Raw genomic sequence first — 15493 nt, 5'->3', positions numbered from 1 at the left:
GCGTACTGGTACCCTGGCACACATGGCTGACTTCATGTTAGGCTGCCTTTCTCGTGACCCTCGCGTTACACGCATTCTGGCCACTACGGATTACTGGGTGTACACCCTTCTCGACCCACGGTACAAGGAGAACCTTTCCACTCTCATTCCCGAAGAGGAAAGGGGTACGAGAGTGATGCAATACCACAGGGCCCTGGTGGACAAACTGATGGTAAACTTCCCATCTGACAACGCTAGCGGCAGAAGGCGCAGTTCCGAGGGCCAAGTAGCAGGGGAGGCGCGGAGATCAGGCAACATGTTTAGCGCAGGCAGGGGAACACTCTCCAAGGCTTTTGCCAGCTTTATGGCTCCCCAGCAAGACCACGTCACCACTCCCCAGTCAAGGCTGAGTCAGAGGGAGCACAGTAAAAAGATGGTGAGGGAGTACGTAGCCGATCGTACCACCGTCCTCCGTGACGCCTCTGCCTCATACAACTATTGGGTGTCAAAGCTGGACATGTGGCACGAACTTGCGCTGTATTCCCTGGAGGTGCTGGCTTGCCCTGCCGCTAGCGTCTTGTCAGAGAGGGTGTTTAGTGCAGCTGGGGGAATCATCCCAGACAAGCGTACCCCCCTGTCAACTGCCAATGCCGACATGCTTACACTCATAAAGATGAACAAAGCCGGGATTTCCCCAGACTTCTCTTCTCCACTGGCGGAGAGCAGCAGAACCTAAAGATTCTTTTCGCTGCAACCGCAGATAAAAGCACTCTTCTCTATCACCGGGAAAACAGGGCATTTATCTTTGTCAATCTGACTCTGACATTAGTCGTCCTCCTGCTACTCCTCCTCCAGAAACAACATGTCATCACGCTGAACGGACAATTTTTCTGCGGCCAAAAAGGCTCATCTACATCGACCAATGTTTTTACAATTTTTCAAAGTTTCAAAAGTATTGAGACTGTAACATGAACCAATTTTTTCAACAGGGCTGCCTCCAGGCTCTGTTACAAATTAAGCAACAGTGAGCTGTATCTTTAAAAAAATATTTATGGGTTTCACCTGCCCTCTCGGTTGATAAATTTTTCAGAAGTACACTTATACTATTGGTACACTAATTTTTAGGGCCCACGCCTACACTCTTATCCAACTAATTTTCCCAGCCTTCGCCTAAGCTCATGGTATCCCACTGTCTCAGAGGTTGGCCTATACTGGGGTATGCCTGCCTATATTTCTGCTACAAGAAAGTTACAGGAGTCTGCCTATACTGCTGCGACTTACATGTGACAGGGGTCTGCCTATACTGTTGCCACTTGAATGTTACAGGGGTCTGCCTATACTTCTGCCATGTAAATATTACAGGGGTCTGCCTATACTGCTGCCACAAGGATGTTACTAGGGTCTGCCTATACTGCTGCCACTTAAATGTTAGAGGGGTCTGCCTATACTTCTGCCACGTAAATGTTACAGGGGTCTTCCTATACTACCGCCACAAGGATGTTACTGGGGTCTGCCAATACTGCTGCCACATAAATGTTACAGGGGTCTGCCTACACTTCTGCTACAGAAATGTTACTGGGATCTGTCTATAGTGTTACTACAGAAATGTTACAGGGGTCTGCGTATACGTCTGCTACAAAAATGTTACTGGGGTCTGCCTATACTGCTGCCACGTAAATTTTGCAGGGGTCTGCATATACTGCTGCCACAAGGATGTTACTGGGGTCTGCCTATGCTTCTGCTACAGAAATGTAACTGGGATCTGTCCATACTGTTACTACAGAAATGTTACAGGGGTCTGCCTATGCTTCTGCTACATAAATGTTACTGGGGTCTGCTTATACTGTGGCGACAGACATGTTACTGGGGTCTGCATTTACTTCTACAGAAATGGTACAGGGGTCTGCCTATACTGCTGCTACAAAATGGTACTGGGGTCTGCCTATGCTTCTGCTACATACATGTTTCAGGGGTCTGCTTATACTGCTACCACTGAAATGTTTCAGGGTCTGCCTATACTTCTGCTACATAAATGTTACTGGGGTCTGCATATACTGTTACTACAGAAATGTTACTCGGCTCTCTCTATACTGTTAATACAGAAATGTTGCTGGGGTCTGTCTATACTGTTACTACTGAAATGTTACGAATACTGGGCTCTGCCTGTACTGCTGCTACTGAAATGTTACAGGGGTCTGTATATACTGCTGCTACACTAATGTTACAGGGGTCTGCATATACTGCTGCTACACAAATGTTACAGGGGTCTGCCAATACTGCTGCTACATAAATGTTACTAGGGGGTCTGCGTATACTTCTGCTACTAAAATGTTACTGGGGTCTGCCTATACTTCTGGCATGTAAATATTACAGGGGTCTGCCTATACTTCTGCCAATGAAATGTTACTGGGGTCCCCCTAGACTTCTGCAACATAACTGTTACTGGGGTCAGCTTATACCTTTGCTACATGAATATTACAGGGTCTGTGTATACTATGGGTGCACTAAGTCTTCCCATCGCGGTGTTCTACCTATCTGGCCCCCCCAAAAACCACTGACTGGGGCATGGATTGTGGGCCGAGGCCAACATGTATTTTCTCTCACGTTACTACAGCTATCCGGGGCACTGCAATGGGATTTCTTGATGTACCATCTGTGGGTTCCTGCTAGCCATCCATGCTGTGGGTGCACACAGACTTGCCATAGCGGAGTTGTACCTGCCTGGCACTTTTGAAAAAAACCCAGAATGTCTAGGGCATGGAGTGTGGGCCGAAGCCAACATGTATTTCCTCTCACATAACCTCAGCTATCCGGGGCACAGCAATGGGACTTCTTGATGTACCGTCTGTGGGTTCCAGCCAGCCACCCATGCTGCGCGTGCACACAGACTTTCCATTGAGGTGTTTTACCTGTCTGCCCCCAAAACACTGACAGACTCGGGTAGGGTGCAGAGTGCAGATGGTTTACCCCTTGCGTTGTCGATGAGGTATCCGACACCCAAACAGAATGAGTAGTGTGTGGGCACATGGAGTCCCCATTGCTATGTCACTCGCAGCACCTTGGGCCACACAAGGTGTTGGCTGGGACAGAGGCTGACCCAGGGCCCGCTCACATACTTCCCACACCGAGTATTGCTGCATTGTGGAGATGTGTAGGAGTGCTGGGCTGGCAGCTGAGGCCCATTTATGCCCACGTTTGCAGCTCCTGGCACTGGATTGGAATGAAGATGGAACGTCACTCTATTATCAATTCTCAACAGCATTGTGGGCTATCGCCCATGCCTATCAAAGAGGGTTGCTGCCTGGCCCTGCCAACCCTCTGCAGTGTGTGCCTGCGGTTCCTCCTCATGGCAGACGCACTTATAAATAGACATGAGGGTGGTGTGGCATGAGGGCAGCTGAAGGCTGCGCAGGGACACTTTTGTGTGCGCTGCGGACGCAGGGTCGTGCGGGGGGTTGGGCAGCATGTAACCCAGGAGAAGTGGCAGCGGAGTGTCAAGCAGGCAGTGATTGTGCTTTGTTGGAGGTAGTGTGGTGCTTAGCTAAGGTGTGCCTTGCTAATGAGGGTTTGTCCGAAGTAAAAATTGTTAGGGGGGGGGCAGACTCTTGCCCCTATTGTGGCTTAATAGTGGGACCTGGGAACCTGAGATGCAGCCCAACATGTAGCCCCTCGCCTGCCCTATCCGTTTCTGTGTCATTTCCATCACTTTCGTAGGTTTTGCAGATTTGCACAAATGAAAACCTTAGCGGAGAATGGGTGATATACAAAAATGCTCGAGTCGCCCATTGACTTCAATGGGGTTTGTTACTCTAAACGAACTCTCGAGCATCGCGGAAAGTTCGACTTGAGCAACGAGCACCCGAGTATTTTGGTGCTCGCTCATCTCTAATAAACACAAAGTAGTGACAGTGCAAAATTAATTATCATACCATATAATATGACATATTTACCATAGTGATCAGAGTCCACGCCGGCAGTCTCAGAAGGCCGGGACTTGGCTGTGAGGACAGAAACTCCCCGTGAGAAGTTGGAGGAAGCAGTGCGAGATTCCCTAACCACCCGGGCTTCCTTAAGTGCAAGCAGCTTCCAGCTAAATGTGTTTCGATAAGATAAAGGATATGCAGAGAAACTTTTTAGCATATTAAAAACTAATGTTCTTTTAAATTTAGAACAAACACATTTCAGGCCATAATTTTAGCCTCGGCCATTGACAATGCAAAAATCTATTCTGGACCAGAGACTGTTGGGAAAGGAAGCGGGAGAAAAGTTGGGCAAACTGTGCCTATGGAGCAAAGGAAACCTGCATGGGTAAGAAAAATGACAGATTCTAGCATATCTAAAGCAAAGATTGCCGAGTCCCTGAGAACTACAACAAACAAAGAATGCAAAGCCATCCCACTATTCGTTCACTTTTCATTTGTCGCTCAGTTTCAGCCAATCATTGGTTCGCTCACTTCCCGCTGCGTCTAAACGCTACCCGCTCAGCGCTTAATATAGTGTGTGAAGCACTGAGCGAGAAGTGAGCGACTCTCATTCTGCAGAAGCGTGAACACCTAGCGGTGACGTCAGCCGCTTGTGCGCTCGTTCAGACAGTCACCCCGTATAATGAACCATTGGTTCAGAGAACGCAGCAAATCCATAGAGCTCCATGTCTAATGAGAGAACTCTGGAAGACCTTTACTCCAAACGAGTAACCAAGAAAGAGGGGGGGGGGGGGGACCTGTGTGAACAATATTCAACACCACCTGACCGGCCGAAGGGGTAAAACTCGTTTGAGACCCGTTACAGAATGTGAACATATTCATGGGAACACAAGAGAGATTGTGAAACCGCAAATATAAATTGGCAATAAACAAGGTATTTAGTCATCATGGAAGGCTATTCCAGGGAAGAACTCATGGGGCAACATTAACCCAGGCCAAGCATCTGCCGGGGAGCTGAAAAACCTAGTGGACGCCCCATCAATGATACTCTAGGTAGCTGGGAATAACATTACATCATTGTAGCCCTTCTCTCAGAGCTTCATGTAGACCTTGTTACATTAATCCACTGTTTCCTTATAGAGCTAGAGAAGTCTGGGTAGAAAGAAACGCTGGAGCCATTAGGCAGGATAGCCTCCGTTGTCCCGGACTGCATGGAGGATAGTGTCTCTAGCTCTATAATTGAGCAGTGTAGCCAGCAACGGCCTTGGGGGGGCCGCCCGGTGGTCCCTGGCAATCAGAAACCCTATGAGCAAGTTCAATAGTAAGAAATAAGGAGAAAGTAGAGGGGTCTAGCAAATTCTTTAGCCATGCTTCAAGAAAGCCACCCGCATCAGCGCCCTCCACTTTTATTGGAAGGCCAACCAAGCGAATAGCTCGCCGCAGACAATTCTCAAGATCCTCAGCTTTATCCACAGTTGCCGATATTTGCTTCTGAAGTTATGCCAGTTATGCCAGTTGGTCAGTTGTGTCAGCAGTGCATTCACAAGGATTCTGTATGTCATGTATAACAATAGTGAAATCTGGCCTGAGTCTTTTGGGGACCGATACAGAGACTGGGACCAGATAGATCGATGCAGCTGAGGGTAATTGTTTGTTTTTGTTTGTTTTTTTATTTTAGAGCACATCCGCTACAATCAGTTTTAAAAAGGTGTCTGCCCATGCACTGACCCCTGGACAAGACCAGGCATCAGCCCCCCCAACCCACTAAGGTCCCTGTGCAGCCACACCGGGTGCACAGTCAGAATGTCTGCCTCTGGATGGGGATCTGACCTCTAAGCCCCCACCAATTATGTGACTGAAAGGACCATCACGGCCTCCCAACCCACTTGGGTCCCTGTGCAGCCAAATCAGCCCCACATGCAAAATGTCCACCCCTGGATGGGGGTCTGACCTCTGGGACCCCCAACAATCTTTTGACTGAAAGGACCATAGCAGATGACTGAATGATCTGTGCTGTAGTCTCCCTTCACAGAGGGATGTCGGCTGCACTGGGATAACGTAGAAGTGGACCAGCGCTGAATCATTTTATTGGGCTTGGTGATTTACTTATGGATATGTGGGGTGAAGTCCTGGTGATGGCCGCCCCTACAGCAGGAGTGACCGTGAGCACAGAGGAACGCTCCTTCTAGAACAGAGGGGAAATTCAGAATTCTTGCGTTGAACAGTCGCAAGTTATGTTGCAGCCACACTTGCACAAAAATGGGTGACTTTTCTGGTTTTAACGTCACCCTTACCACTTTTCTGGAAAGGGGCGTTGCTTGTCAGGAGGGGGCGTGGTCAACCACAACAGAGTGATTATAGTGTAATACAATTTACACCAGAAACCGAGTGCCGTGCTCAGCTGTCTCTGCAATACTGAAATTAATGCAGCGGCATGGCTCTATTAATTACAGTGGGGCTGACAGAAATAGTAGGGCCCAGTGCTCGGTCATCTGCATTGTTGAGAGGAGTGGAGCAGCTGCTGCGCGAGTGGGACCAGTGGCTATAACCCCCACTACACTAAAGAAATGGAAGACTGGAACTAGAACTCTGAAATAGGGGGGTCCCCAATCTATTAGTTTTCGCCCATCCAGTGGATAGATGAAAACTGGAGAGAAAAAAATGCCCCATCGCAAGAATACCCCTTTAAGTGTTTGGATATCCCATGGGTCGGGGGTTATTTGTTAGTAAGTATTTTTTAGCTACCTGTTTCTCCAGTCGGTATCACTTTTATTTCCTCCGATGAGGTAAATACCTGATAGGCTTTATGGAGAGAGGAGAGCTCAAGAAGGTCTCTGCATGGTTGTACTTTCCTCTGTGCCTCCTGCTGTGATTATGGGCAGCTTAGCTGTATCTTCCAGGCACTCTACGCCCCTAGAGATGCAGCCTCCCACACAGCACTGCTCTGGGGATTATCCTCTGCTGTGGGGAGTGTCCCCTGCTCTGGGGATTATCCTCTGCTCTGGGAAGTATCCCCTGCTCCATGGAGTATCCCCTGCTCTGGGTAGTATCCTCTGCTCTGGGGAGTATCCCCTGCTCTGGGAAGTATCCCCTGCTCCATGGAGTATCCCCTGCTCTGGGAAGTATCCTCTGCTCTGGGGAGTATCCTCTGCTCTGGGGAGTATCCCCTGCTCTGGGGAGTATCCTCTGCTCCAGGAAGTATCCCCTGCTCCGGGGTGTATCCCCTGCTCCGAGGAGTATCCGCTGCTCTGGGGAGTATCCGCTGCTCTGGGGAGTATCCCCTGCTCTGGGGTGTATCCCCGGCTCTGGGGAGTATCCCCTGCTCTGGGGAGTGTCCTCTTCTCTGGGAAGTATCCTCTGCTCCAGGAGCTATCCCCTGCTCTGGGGTGTATCCCCTGCTCCGGGGTGTATCCCCTGCTCCGAGGAGTATCCGCTGCTCTCGGGAGTATCTGCTGCTCCGGGGAGTATCCCCTGCTCTGGGGGGTGTCCCCTGCTCCAGGACCAGCAGCATTGCCATCCTTCCTCCTCCTTGCTCACACATACTCTGCCTCCCTTCCCGTTCCCCCTCAGACCAGCTTGCTGCGCTCCTCCTCCTCCTAAAGTAACAACCACTAACACATCAGTCTGGTTGTCTAAAGCAAGAAACAATTGGTAGCAGCATACAACCCCACCCCTACACATGAACACATGTTCTATTTTATTATGTGCACAATATTAGCAAAATGTACAGGATTGGGACAAAAATGGCTTTATTTCACAAACATCCATCCACTGATTGTGTGCGGTATTGTAGATCACTTTCTTTAAATTCAATAGAGCTGAGCTGCAGGCAGCGGCGCTGCTGTACAGGGTGTAGAGGAAGCCTTAGCAACCCGGCCTTGAAGCCTTGGGGGCCCAAAGGCCCCTCTATCACATGAGAAGACAGCAGTATTATAAATGGAACGTGGTATTTGGGGGCCTCGTTACAGATTTTGCATTAGGGCCCAGGAGGTTGAAGTTACGTCTTTGGCTGCAGGACTTGACGTGACCCATGGTCAGGTGTGGCACTCTTTCTGTAAGATGCTTTTAATAATCCTGTACCAGACTTTTAAAGAAATCCTTACTCCACTACAGGATCTGCTCGTCTTCCTGGAGGACGGACAGTGCTGCCCTCCAGATCAGGAAATATAACATCCGTGTATTTTTGCCTTTTTTCTAGTGGCGCCCAGCGGTCAGATTCTTCTGGACGTCCTCCACCTGAGTGGATCCAGTGTGGACGTGACCTGGGAGAGGCCTGCCGACATCAGAGGAGTGATTGAACAATATATTTTAACAGCAGAACCAGAAAACAACCCAAACGTATCTACAAGCCGAGCTGTAATTCTGGACACCACTCAGAGCAATGGTAAGTCATAGAAGCAATGCCAAATATTACTCCGTGCCTCCCGGGCTAAAACTGTTGTTTAATTTTTGTACAAATTCACTCATTTTTAATGGTCATTAGCTTTTCAACAACATTTTACTAATGTGATAAATAACAAATGTGCAAATCACTTCTTGTAACCTAAAAAGGTCTCTCATGCCTGCCGCCATGTCTAGTAACAGAGCCACCCAGATGGATTAGAGGAGGAGGAGGAGGAGGACTCATGCTGCCCATAGAAATCTATGGAGAGTAGAGAAGGAGAAGAAAGCTGATGCAAAACCAGAGAGCAGCAGAAAGACTGCACCCAGCAGCTGAGGGAAAACTGGAAATGATATCTACTGTACAGCCTACAGAGGGGGAAATGGTGCTAAATGCAGGATACACGCCACATAGTCAACAGATATATTGCTGTCCCTCATCTACATACATGGCAGCTTATCTGAAAAAGTTGCCTGAAATGTCAGATACACTTTAACGGTTTCTTCAGAAGTTTTGTGCAGGTCTTGTGGGTGCAAAAATCTAGGACTTGCTGTATGTTGTGCACATTTACACACAAAGAGGCCTATAGAGGTCTATGGGAGGAGCGCAGATGTGCACATAAGTAAGCGTGAGTTTGCACATCGCTTTGTTCCGGCACCTTGTTTGGCTTAATAGCCATTTATATCAGGGCGGGACGATTCCCTCATCCTTGTGAACTAGTGGAGCCTGTGCAAGGCATGCGCGCGAAGTACACTCAGCCACTGTGCTAATAAATTGCAGAGGAGCGAGCGTATTTTTCAATACACCCGTCTTAAAGCCCTAAGTCCTTATAACAACTTTTATTAGTGGTCAAAGATCCGTTACATTTCTAGAAACTGCCCCACTTTTAGGGAAATTTGAGTTAGTGAGACTGATCGAAATTCACTTTGTGAAAATAGTGATAGTCCGAGATTCTGATCAGGCACTGGGGCTCATGTGCAACCGCCATCCCTGCACCCCCCAGGGTGGGGGGTCCCAGCGCCCAAAAATGCCAAATTCTTAATTTTCATATTTGTATATTATCTTTGAAACTCATAGGACTACAGTTCTACACAACCTAACAGACTCCTTTATTTGACCCTGCCCCTTTATTAGAGCCCCTGGCCCTCTCATGATTGACGCTTTTCTGGATGGAAATTTTCCCTGTGACCCCAGAGTGCAGAATAGAATCATAGAATCCTACAATGGTAGAGTTGGAAGGGACCCCCGGGGTCATCCTCCTGCGGACAGAGGGCTCTTCATGCAGGCAGGGGTCATCCTCCAGCGGACAGAGGGCTCTTTATGCAGGCGGGGGTCATCCTCCTGTGGACAGAGGGCTCTTCATGCAGGCGGGGGTCATCCTCCTGTGGACAGAGGGCTCTTCATGCAGGCGGGGGTCATCCTTCTGCGGTCTCATGGTAAGCATGACATCAGCGCGGCATACGTGGACCCATTCGCATTCAGAAAATCGTGCCATTCACTGAAAGTATTTTGTGATTTCTATGCAGGTTTCATCAATAGGAAAGATGGAAACATGCGAGTGTGAGGTGATACTTTACTTCAACACTGGACACAACGGGCGGTCATAGAATCCTAGAAAGGTAGGGTTGGAAGGTTCCTCTGGTCCTCTGGGGTCATTGGGACCTCTGGGGTCATCAGGTCCTCCAGGGTCATTGGGTCCAACCCCCTGCTCAGTGCAGGATCACTAAATCATCCCAGACAGATATTTGTCCAGCCTCTGAAGACTTCCATTGAAGGAGAACTCCCCACTTCTGATGGCAACCTGTTCCACTCATTGATCCCCCTCACTGTCTAATATCTAATCTGTGTCTCCTCCCTCTCAGTTTCATCCCATTGCTTCTAGTCTTTCCTTGTACAGATGAGAATATGGCTGATCCCTCTGCACTGTGACAGCCCTTCAGATATTTGTAGACCCCTATTAAGTCTCCTCTCAGCCTTCTCTTCTGCACGCTAAACATTCCAAGATCCTTTACCCGTTTCTCATAGGACATGATTTGCAGACTGCTCACCATCTAGGTAACTTGCTCCAGTTTGTCAATGTATTTTTTTAAATCAGGGTGCCCAGAACTGGACCCAGTATTCCAGATGAGGTCTGACTAAGGAAGAGTAGAGGGGGATAATGATCTCACGTGATCTAGACTCTATGCTTCTCCTAATACATCCCAGAATTGTGTCTGCCTTTTTGGCTGCTGCATCACATTGTTGACTCATGTTCAGGCTATGATATATTAGTATACCCAAGTCTTTTTCACATGTGCTGCTGCTTAGCCCAATTCCTCCCATTCTGTATGTGCTTTTTTCCTTTTTCTTGCCCAGATGCAAGACTTTGTATTTCTCCTTGTTAAATACCTTTCTGTTTGTATCTTTAGCTAATTTGATCATTTTAGCACCAATTTTCTCCTCCAGATCATTTATAACAATGTTGACCAACACTGGGCCTAGGACAGAGCCTTGTGGTCCCCCACTTGATACATTCTTCCACTTGGATGTGCAGCCATTTATGACCACTCTTTGAGTACGATCACTCAGCCAGTTGTGAATCCACCTAACAGTTGCCTTGTCAATCTTATATTTGGTCATTTTTTCAATAAGTATCGTATGAGATACTTTGTCAAATGCTTTACTAAAGACAAGATATACTATATCCACCGCATTTCCCTGATCAACGCAGTCGGTAATTCTGTCATAGAAGGAAATTAGATTAGTCTGGCATGACTTGTTTGTTACAAACCCATGCTGGCTCTGGTTAATTACTACATTCTCATCAAAGTACTTGCACACATGCTGTTTAATAATTTGTTCAGAGATCTTTCCCGGTATAGAAGTCAGGCTCACAGGCCTGTAGTTTCCTGGATCCACATTCTTCCCTTTTTTGACTTTTTCCAATCTTCTGGGACTTCGCCTGTTCTTCAGGAATTTTCATAGATTATGGCGAGTGGTTCAGCAATTAACTCCGCTGCTTCCTTTAGTATCCTAGGATGTAATTCATCTGGACCTTGAGACTTGAATTCATGTAAGTTAGCCAAGTGTTCCCTCATCATCTCTCTGCTTACAGATAGCCTGCATTCTTTTATTCCCCCCAATAGCACAGGGAAGGTCATCTGATGTTCCATCTACTTTCTGAGAGAAAACAGATACAAAATAGGAATTTAAAAATTCGTCCTTCTTAACATCATTCTTAACTAAGGATGAGCGAGTATACTCTCTAAAGCACTACTCGTTCCAGTAATGTGCCTTAGCCGAGTATCTCCCCGCTCGTCCCTAAAGATTCGGGGGCCGCCGCGGGGCAAGGAGCTGCGGGGGAGAGCGGGGAGGAACGGAGGGGAGATCTCTCTCTCCCTCTCTCCCGCCTGCTCTCCCCTGCTCCCCGCCGCGACTCACCTGTCAGCCGCGGCGGTCCCCGAATCTTTATGGACGAGCAGGGAGATACTCGGCTAAAGCACATTACTCGAACGAGTAGTGCCTTAGCGAGTATACTTGCTCATCCTTATTCTTAACCAATTCACCATTTTCAATTTGTAAACATCTAATAGCATCTTTGACTTTTCTTATGCTTTTGACATACCTGTGTCAAAAAATCAAATGACATGTCACATAAAATCACATGACAAGTTTTGGTGGATCAGTTTCAGTGTGAATCCACATTAGATGGGAAATTCCAGCGATCAGAGCAACCTCCTACGAGGTTCGGTCATCGATGCTGGACTAGCCGGGGTCTCACCGCCAACCGCGGGGGGATTATCTTTTGTAATGGTGTGGAGAGTATACAGAGAATGGCACGAGCGAGGAAAGCATCCAGCAAAAGGGAATCTGTAGTGGCCCAGAGTTGGGGCCCTACAGCACTTATTTAGCTACCTCATTTGTTGTGTATATATGCATGTATGTGTGTTTTGTCAATTGGGTTAATTCATGTGTCTAGGCCTAGATAGGTCACAAAAAGGTCAGTCAGTGTCTGGTGTCTTCTCTGTCTAACCTGGGTATAACTGAGCACAATTCAACCTAACCCTCTCTGTCCCTTGACAATCAACCTTAACCGGCACTGGGATTGGGTACTGGGAACTTCCTTTAGCACAGGATTGGTTGGTGGGGATAGTGCAAAGGGTCAGAGCTTGGGTAGGGTCCAAGTCAGTCTGGGGCAGAGAAAGAAGGAGGGTAGACGAAGTCTGAGCTCAAGTTAGGTCGAGCCTAATGTAGGCTGGACCAAGTCAAGCAGTGCCTGGGGAATTCAAGTCATGGAGCTGGCAACAGGAGAGTCTTTTTCCACCACACCAGAAGGCATCTGAGTCAGGGGAAACCTTGTGCAGCTGGAAGGAAATCAGGCCTAGGAACGGTGGGTTTACCATATCCCTGTTGAGTCAGAAGTCAGGATGTCCATGAGATAGCCTGCACTTGTCCTTCCATTCCTCCACAAATAACTGCCCAACGCAGCAACCTGCTAACTTAGTCTGGCAGTCTTATCCTCCAAAAGAGAGTTCAGGAAACCTAATCTGTCGTTTTATGTGTGAGAGAAGAACTGTAGCAGTTTCTACTGCCTACTAAAACTGTCAAGTGAATTCTAACCTGTCATTTTGCAAGAGTCAGTAAAAAACTGTGTGCCTCCGGTTTTGCTAAAGCTCTTCGGTCTGGGCTCTTTATTTCACTGTTGCACCATACTCAGAGGCACTGGCGTCACGTTGTACATGTACCATTTGCTGTCACCAATCACCCTTGTGAAAAACCCTTGTGCTGATGGGAAGTCAGAATTTGGCGCAAGCAGCATGAATCGATGAACCTTTCCTGTCAGCTGATCAGAATATGTCAGCACCACCATCTAATCTGCAGTGACAACAAGAAGCTTCCTGTCCACAGGGGCCGGTATTCCTGTAGAATGATTTCATCATCTTGTGGGATCTACACCACGGAAAATTGCTGCGGTTCTGAAGGCCAAAGGAAGCCGAACGCGCTACTACATGGGGGTCTAATAAAAGAGTCGTTCAGTCTAGAGGAATGAAGTTCTGACACGCCGCTCATCACCAGACACCCGAATCAAAAGACCTACAACCAGACCCTGCGCGCCCCTATGGGATTAGCAGGTTGTTTTGCGGTTAATCTGTCATATTTCCAATCTAGCGAGTACCAGATTACAGGGACTTCTATATCCATCTATATACTCCGGGGGACAAACAGATGCTGGTTCGATATCAGGGCGTGGATGACATTTATTAGCCACAATTACATTTACCGTTTTTGTCCCATTTAGCGAATAGTTGTGGAAATAGCGCGATGAGTCTTGTTTTTTTTTCCTGAAGTCATTCCATTTACGGCTTCTTTATATGTGACCTTAACAAACAGCACATGACACGTGGAAGTGCTCGGCGGGTGGTGATTCCTGCACTTAAGCGACGGGCTCGAGCTGTAGGGATGAAAAATGTGGTCATTTTGCAATAGCGAATGATAGTGGTATTAGTCCTTGACAGGTCCAAACCTTGGACTTTATCGCATGTAAAAGATGAAATACAGGTTACGTCTCCACCATTTTTTCACATAAAATATATTTATGATTTAGAGAAAAACAGGGTGACTCAACATCACTAAACTTGTCCGCTGAAAATAATTTAGTACGCATTTTTCACGGTCCAAATACACCTCACTATCAATCTGCTTAACTAGTACCATATACGGAATCGATTTTCTAATTCTACAGGGAGGGGGGGGGGGGGGGATTTTGGCTATAGATGTTCATGGATTAGCCAGGGTTCTCTCACTTGGCCTGGCACTGCAGAGGTTAAACTGGAGAGTTTTATTAAAGAGGTTTTCCAAGTTATATAAAAATTGGGAGGAGGGCAGGAAATACAAAAAAACTCACAATGCCGATCCAGCGCGCCAATCTTTGTTTACTTGCATATAGTAGTGACGTTCCGTATGCACACATGACTGCTGCAGCCAATCACTATTAGAGTACAGGCGACTCAGACTGTAATACCAGCTGTGGCCACTGCGCAGCATACAGAGCTCTCTGCTCTATACACACAGTGACCGACCTGGGGAAACAGCTGATTGCCAGCGGTCCTGAGTGGCAGACCCCAGCCAATCTGCTGTTGACGACCTATTTGGAGGGTCATCAAAAGACAGACGTGGGAGAACCCTTTTAACATAAGTTAACAACAGCTTTGCAATGGCTTAAGAAAAGATAAGTTGTCACAAAAAGCTCTCCCAGCAGCTCCAGCTCTGCTACATCTTAGGTTATAGTGCAATAACTTAGTACTTATGGGGTTTGTACATGATTGGAGAAACATGAGCTGCAGCGCTATCCACAGTAGTGGGTGGTACTGCAGCTCAGTCCCATTTATCTTAAAGGGTACCTAAAATTTTTAAAAACTTTTCCCCCTACCCAATAGATTTTAGATTTGGCCGCCCAGTGTGCACCCTGAACACCCCTCTAGGAGAACAGTATCCTGTTACTGTATAAAGCGATACATTGTAAATATACTGTACTACTTACACTTGCTGTGTCCGGATGGAGACTGTGTGGTCTCAGGCGGCTGGGGTGATGATGGCCAATATACCCTCCATCCCTATTGGTGCTGCCAACGCGCTCTAAGTTACTGTGTGCAGTCAACCCTCAGAGTGGTGGAGCAGCCCCTGCTAAATGCTACTCCACCAATCAGCTATGAGTGGAGCCTCAGCCCCCAGATTGCTTCAGAGTACTCTGCGTTGGGTCAATATCCTTCCCCTCTATAAAGACATCAAGTCCCCTTTTAAACTCCTCTATGGATCCTGCCATCACCACGTCCTCAGGCAGAGAGTTCCACAGCCTCACTGCTCTTACAGTAAAGAACCCACTTCTGTGTTGGTGATGAAACCTGCTTTCATCTAGATGTAGCGGATGTCCTCTTGTTACCGTCGCAGTCCTGGGTATAAACAGATGATGGCAGAGATCCTTGTATCGTCCCCTCATGGATTTATACATATTTATTTGGTCGCCCCTTAGCCGTCTTTTTTCCGGGGTGAATAATCCCAGTTTTGGTGCCTCTCTGGGTATTCCAGTCCCATCATTCCATGTATTAGTTTAGTCGCTCTTCTTTGAACCCCCTCCAGCACTGCAACATCTTTCCTGAGCTCCGGTGACCAGAACTGTGCGCAGTATTCCATGTGAGGCCTGACAAGTGCCTTATATAGTGGGAGGATAATG

General features: G+C 47.6%; 1 protein-coding gene across 1 annotated transcript in view; it reads left to right on the top strand.

Moving 5' to 3' along the window:
- Nucleotides 1-15493, top strand: part of USH2A (usherin) — a 903954-nt gene that overhangs the window by 398608 nt on the left and 489853 nt on the right. The window contains exon 28 of the mRNA XM_066594449.1: nt 8101-8286. Within this exon, the coding sequence (XP_066450546.1) occupies nt 8101-8286 (186 nt within the window). The remainder of the gene's footprint in view (nt 1-8100; nt 8287-15493) is intronic.

This window comes from Eleutherodactylus coqui, chromosome 3 (genome assembly GCF_035609145.1).
Source record: "Eleutherodactylus coqui strain aEleCoq1 chromosome 3, aEleCoq1.hap1, whole genome shotgun sequence".
NCBI classification, from domain to species: domain Eukaryota; kingdom Metazoa; phylum Chordata; class Amphibia; order Anura; family Eleutherodactylidae; genus Eleutherodactylus; species Eleutherodactylus coqui.
Note: the sequence above shows the minus strand (reverse complement) of the source record. Positions and strands in the feature narration are given on the sequence as shown.